The sequence below is a fragment of the Lactuca saligna genome, chromosome 4, assembly GCF_052625555.1.
Source record: "Lactuca saligna cultivar CGN05327 chromosome 4, ASM5262555v1, whole genome shotgun sequence".
In the NCBI taxonomy this organism is placed as follows: Eukaryota; Viridiplantae; Streptophyta; class Magnoliopsida; order Asterales; family Asteraceae; genus Lactuca; species Lactuca saligna.
Genome location: NC_136420.1, coordinates 139,409,311 through 139,416,540, shown reverse-complemented (window position 1 = coordinate 139,416,540; position 7,230 = coordinate 139,409,311). Strand labels below are relative to the sequence as shown.

General features: G+C 36.1%; 1 protein-coding gene across 1 annotated transcript; it reads right to left on the bottom strand.

The window, feature by feature from the left end:
- Positions 1-1,070: 1,070 nt before the first annotated feature.
- Positions 1,071-2,840, bottom strand: LOC145040204 (zinc finger BED domain-containing protein RICESLEEPER 2-like). The gene is made up of 6 exons (XM_078988164.1): positions 2,836-2,840; positions 2,274-2,586; positions 2,041-2,109; positions 1,821-1,962; positions 1,426-1,742; positions 1,071-1,118 (listed from the first exon to the last, which is right to left on the bottom strand). The coding sequence occupies exons 1-6, from the start codon at positions 2,838-2,840 to the stop codon at positions 1,071-1,073; spliced, it is 894 nt and encodes a 297-aa protein (XP_078844290.1).
- Between the last annotated feature and the right edge of the window lie 4,390 nt (positions 2,841-7,230).

Sequence of the window (7,230 nt, the reverse complement as noted above, 5' to 3'; positions counted from 1 at the left end):
CAGATTTGGACGTTCTTTTTATGCACGCTCACGGTTTAACGAACTCTATGAATTTTATTTAGATTGCTAAGGTTAAATATCACTCTAACATAAATTCACTTTTTACGTCATTCAGCGTCGTACCGGTTCTGTCACGAAACTTCGGCAGTTCATAACTTCTTTGTTATAACTTGGATTCCGGCGTTCTTTATATGTACAGAATCCTTGTAACATGTACTATAACTTAGTTAAGATTACTCTTTCTAAATAATCTGCCATCAAAAAGTCATTTTTGATGCTTATTTTTTCTAAATTGACTAGCCCTAATCTACGGGAGTTACAATTATCTCCGCCTTAGCATGATTACGTCCCGGAGTCATCAACGAAACAGGGCTTGAACAATGATTCCATACATCATCCTTCCATCCTTAGTAGTCACCGTGATGCTCAATCTTGCACCTACTTTTCGTACTATGTTCGACTTTCAATCGTAACCTTCGAGTTACAAAATAAATCCTTATTGAGGACTCCTTCTTCTTCTTAGGATAAATACTTTCCTTTATCTATTGTAACAAACCGATGGGTCATTTTCTAATGACCTCTCGTCGTATGATGCAACGCTTAAACTCAAGTCTCTTAGAGTCAAATTTTGGAATGGCAACGGGGCGGGTTCGGGGCGGGGCATGGCTTCCTAAACTCGAACCTGATTTCTAAATGTGTACCCGAACCTGACCCGATACCCGATGGGTTTCTTATCGGGGCACCCTGTCGGGGCTGAAAATTTCCCCGAACCCGACCCTAAACCCGAAACCTGATAATTACCCGAAAACCCGGCCCTAGAACCCGAAATATGGCAGAAAAAAAAGAAGAACAAGGAAAAAATATAAATATAGAAAGATAAATTAAGAAGTTGCATAGGCTTAAAATAGCAAATAAGTTCATAAATCATTTAACCAAATATAAATTACTAGTAGTCTAATGTTGTAACAACCAACCAACCAACCAACCAACCAAAACACCCAAGTACACAGCATGAAAAACTAATTCATCACAATAATACATTACCACTTAGCATTAAAACAAACTCAAAATTAAATAAGATCATCCAAACTTGTTGTCCCGCTTTCTTTAGTGTTTTCCTACAAAATATTAAACAAACTCAAAATCAAACCAAATCATGGAAACTGTATAAAATTAATATTTTTAAAAGTATCGTTTTACCTCTTCCACATCATAATCAAATTCAACTGAACGACAATATGCCTCAGTCTCGTCAGAACAAGTTGTTGTATAAAATTTATATTATTAATATGCAAAAAAGATTCACAATTTCATATAATTAATATAAAATAGTATACTACCTCGAATTTCATTTAACAACCAACTTTGAGCACACATTAAAGCCTCCAATGTCTTTGGATGAAGTCGACTACGATGAGGACTTACTAATCTTCCACTAGCGCTGAAAGCTGATTCCGAGGCAGCAGTGGAAACAGGAATAGCTAATAAATCTTTAGCTATCCTTTGTAGTGTCAGGTACTTAATCCCATTTGTTTTCCACCACGCCAACAAATCAAGTTCCATGTCTTTAGGCAACAATTTCTCCTTCAAGTAGTTATCCAACTCACTCATACCTTCTGATTCATCATCATCTCTAGTAATAGAAGCAATATCTGATAAGAGCTTTTTGAATCCAACACGATGACCGGAAGAGATACTAGAACCAAATGAAGATGAACCGGGAACTAAACCACCATAAAAACCTAATTTTTAGTATAAAAATGTTAATAATTTAAGATAATGTTCTATTTTTTATAAAAACAATAAGAAGAATATAATACCTTCACTCTTCCTTTTTTTAGATGCATTACTTGACTCGTACTCTTGAAACAAAGTTTGGACAAACGACTCCAAATTTTGAAATTCAATCTTTGCCTTTTCTTCTCCATAAAGCACAGGCAAAAGTAACTCCACAAGCTTTAACTTGTATCATGGATCTAAAACCGCTGCCATTCCCATTATCCCATGAATTACAGACCAATACTTATTGAAGTTAGAAACCATTTGGTCAGCCATATCCCTAATCTCCTCAATAGGAGATTTCGTCCACTTACGCAAAGAATACCCAATCTCACATATCAAAGGAAAAAAAAAACATTAGCTGTAGGATACTTTGAACCAGAGAACATAACAGTCACCTCATAAAAAAGTTGTAATCATTCACAAATCTCACTAGCCAACTCGCAATCCTGTTCTGTAGGAAAACATGTATACTTTGGGTCTCTTGTCTTTACCCGATTGAAAGCTTCTTTGTAGCTTATAGCAACACTCAACATCAAGAATGTAGAGTTCCATCGCGTCTTACAGCCAAGTATCAACTTCTTCGAGTATGGTATTCCCAACTGTTCTACTGCTGTCAGAAAATTTTGCTCCCTCTTTGGTGATGCAGACCAAAATGCAACACTCTCTCTGATTCTCTCAATCTCAAATTTAATTAGAGATAAGCCATCTTGGACAATAAGATTGAGAATATGTGCACAACAACGCATATGAAACAAATCATCATTCATCATTAGTGATTTTAGAGGAAGTTTCTCTAATAATATCCTGATAATTGCATCATTTGTGGTACAATTATCCACAGTAAGAGTTGACACTTTCATATCAAGATTCCAATCACACAAAGTAACATAAAGTATGTCGGCAAGAACATCAGATGTATGCGGACAAGGCACGTAAATAAACTTGTTTAAGAATATATATATATATATATATATATATATATATATATATATATATATATTAACACATAAATGATAAGTATGTATAAGTTGTAGTTAAATAATTATAATATACCTCATAATTCTATTTTGCAAGTTCCAGTTTTGATCTACAAAATGTGTTATGATTGCCATAAACCCTTTTTTTATGATTAGATGTCCACATATCAGTAGTAACTGCAATTCTACTTTTTTTCTTTGCTAACAAACTCATAGTTTTATCCCTTTCATAATCATAAATACTTTTGATGTCGCCCTTGATGGTGTTTCGACAAGGAACCTTAAACAAAGGTTGAAGACCTCCCATAAACTTCCTAAATCCATGATTCTCTACAATTGAAAGAGGATACTCATGCACAATAATCATTTCAGCCAAATCCTTCCTTGAAGTATCAGCATTAAATGTATAATCTGAAACATGCGTTGTAGTACCATCTAGTTTCTTTTTTTCTTGCACCAAGATAGATTGGTGAATATCTGTAAAAGGTTTGTTTACACAACGCTTATAATGTGCAAGCAAATGTTTTGTGCCATTTTTGCTATCTGCACCCAACACTTTAGAGCAATATTTACACCTTGCTTTAATTTCACCATTCAATTTAAATTTTATAAAATGATATCATGCCGGTGAATGTGTTGCTCTTTTCGAACCAACCACTTCATCTCCATCTTCATCAAAAACTGTATCATTAATATTTTCTCATCTTGTTGATCCACAGAATCAGTATTTTGTTGATTAGAACCCAAACCTCCCACATCTTGACTACTTGCAGTTGGAGCATGATTTTGACTATTTGAATTCATATTTCCTAAAAAATAAAAACCAATGTCATATTATTGTAAAAAAAATTGTCTTTTTATCTAAATAGATTAGAGATCAGAAATCAACTCAAATCAAATTCACTCAACAAATCTGTCTATATAAATTAGAAATAAGAACATGTCAAATTCACTCGACATATCAGTATAAGCAGACCAGACACAAATTAGGTTATCGGTACAAATCAGTTGTATTCAATTCAGATTATCGGTACAAATTAGATCAGTCTAAGCAGATCAAAAACAACAATAGGTCAAATTCACTCAATATATGCATTTAAATATCAGAAATCATATTATCGGTACAAATAAGCTGTATTCAAATCGGGATTCGAGATAATCATATTATCAATTCATCATAAAAAACAACTAGATTCGACATTACATGGATTCTACAACGATTACCGATTGCCGAATATATGAGTGAAACTGTGAAACCGACGAGGAAGAGGTTTGAGTCTTCGATGAAACGGAACTTCAGCAGTCGGAACGAGCTTTGAGTCTTCGATGGTCGCAATAGCTGAAATGTTGAATAGCTTCGTGCTTGCTAGACGAAGACTGAAGATGGTCGCAATAGACGAAAAGGAAGACGAATGACGATCGATCGATCATTGGACCATAGATGAAAAGGTTAACATTTGATTTTGTTGATTTGGAATAATGAAGTTGGCTGGAACTAGAAGAGATCAAGAGAAGTCGGAAGCGTGACTGCGTGAATTGTCAATGATTGATTTTAGGGTTAGTCTTCCAGGGGCAGAAGTGTATATATATATATATATATATATATATATATATATATATATATACGGGGCGGGGCAGGGCGGGTCGGGGCAGGCACTCCCCACTCCCTAACCCGAACCCGAAAAAAATACCCGATAAGGACCTGATACCCGACCAGAAACCCGATAAGAACGACTCGGCCGACCCACAAACTTCGGGAATTGGGTTTCCCCGTCGGGTTCGGGTTTTTTTGCCATCCCTTGTCAAATTCCATAATGGAATATACCTTCCTTCATATTCTAATGTGATATAATCACATTTTTCCATGTAGCATTTCTAGCTACAAGCTTCCTTAACAACGAGTGCGATGCCATCGATCGCATTGATTTCAATCTTCTGTCTTAAGTCAAATGCTACATCGAACTTGGTTCTCTGAACCACGTAACAAACTCATCGTAGTTGGACTCAATTTGATATGACCACTAGGGTCAGAATATCAATCATCTTCTTAGTCATTACTGAAATGACGGTAATAACATACTTGAATAAAACGAAACCAATCACTAGCTTCTTGGTAACCTTGTGACTTTACCTGATCCAAGCGTGAGTTCTGTGCTTCTAGTAGTATAGATCTCTACTACTATTCACACCTATTCATACTCGTCCCAAGTATTGTCTTGCAGTCCCTAAGTCCTAAAATAACAAAACAATTTAACACATACGAATGTGTCTAATTAATCATAAAATTTTCCTAGACTCTACTAAGACTTCTTCCATGCGCATCATTACTCATCAATTCTACTCCAACTCAGTTGGTGATGGAAATTCTAGACGATGGGACAACTTCAAGAATTATACCAACCGTTCCACCATCCTACCAATCGAAAGTGTACTTCAGACGTACCGTACTCCTCTAAATGTTCTGTTATTTTATCAGACATATTATGAAGGCAGGATACCACTCATACGATATCTTCCAATAGGTGTCATTCACTATCATAAGCCTTTTCATTTCCTCCATTTACTCAATTCTATACGAGTCTTCACCATGACCTTTCGTACACCCAAGCAGATGTTCGGTGTACCAGACGAGAATTTAAGATAAGAAAGCTTTGTTATACGATATACGTATAAATCTCCTTATCACTCTGAAACGTTTACATCCTAGTTCTAATACCGTAGTCGTACACTTAGAATCCTAAACACGTAAGGTTTCCAGACCTGGTCGGCAACAGACCATAGATCCGAACAAACAATATCATATATGGCAAACATATAGCTTTTCGCATATAAAAGAATTTTAGGCATCTTTCCTAAAATATACTAGTGCTTGTGTCTAAAATATGGTAGACACTCATCTCACAATCATTGCTTAGCAATCTAAGTTTAAGTCTAGAAATCCTACAAATTCCTAGTTCGCTTAAACTAATGCTCTAATACTAACTGTGACATCCCCAATTTCATGGCCAGAAAAGACCGATTTGTTTATGCATTGTTTTATAAAATTAGAGTAATCCTTTGATTAAAAGAGTTGTGGAATTTGTTCCCAAAACAAAATATGATAAAATTTATCAAAACGTTTCTCAAGGGAATGTATTTTCATTAAATAATAAAGCCTCGGAATGTCATGTTCCGATACAGACCAAAACCATAAACAGTACAATACAGACCTTACAACATTTATTTGTAACTACTGATCTATAATCCAAAATCTCTCGTAAAGTCCACCAATTTATGCTCTTGTTCCATTACCTGTAATGCAAAGAAAACTGAGTGGGTCAGGCTTGAGAGCCTAGTGAGCATATAGGGTTTTCAACCCACAATAATACAATTATTATATTCAATCATCAAACAATCAACCCAATTACCGAACCCCATATCTCCTTTATTTCTTAAGGGTTTACCCTAAGAATCAACTATCCTTCATTCACTCATTCCTAAGGATTGACCTAAGGAATTGGCACGAAATCCATTGCTGCCAAAGTTTATCTATCAGATACTAAATCCATAGCTATTAGGCGCTAACTCCATAGTCACCAGGGTTTATACAATAGGCACGAAGTCACATCGTCACCAAGGTTTACTCGATAGGCACTAAGTCGCATAGTCGCCAGGGTTTACTCAATAGGCACGAAGTCACATCGTCACCAAGGTTTAGTCGATAGGCACTAAGTCACATAGTCACCAGTGTTTAGTTAATAGGCACGACGTCACATCACCACTAAGGTTTTACACAATAGGCACGAAGTCGCATCGTCACCAAGGCTTACTCAATAGGCATGAATTTGCATCGTCACCAACTATTCCTTCTACCCATGTTCTACCCAACATTTTTATTGATATAAATACAAACACGGTTTAAATCATTTAACACCCGTATAAAAACATCAATTCCAAGACCATCTCAAATAGACAAATAATATATAACACATAACATGTATTTCATAGTTAATACGTTATATTTATGTGTTAGAAGAAAGTAACTATACACTCACTTGATCAGAAGATGATCGGACAACGCTACAGCTTGTAGAAGTAGTATTCTTCGGTGAAACCGGGAGATCTTCACAAAAACCGGTCTTCTCGCTGGCAGAGCTTCGGCTCGGGAATTTCACTTCTCGGGATCTTCGGGGCTTTAGGACTTGCTTCGGGTCTCGCGAATAATAACGGGGCTTCAGGGTATTTCTTGTACGCAAAACGAGGTAAAAACACCAGAGAAAGGGAAGAATGGAGCACCAAAACTCGGCAGCCCTCAACATCTATTTATAGGGTGCTGGAAGAAGGTTTATGTTGGGCGTAATCCTCTAGTTACGTTGGGCGTAACCCGGATAAGGTCGCTGACTCCTCCCCCCCCCCCCACCCCTTCAGATAATATCAAATTTTATAATTACATTTAATATTTTAATTATTTAATAAAGTTCAAAAATTCATA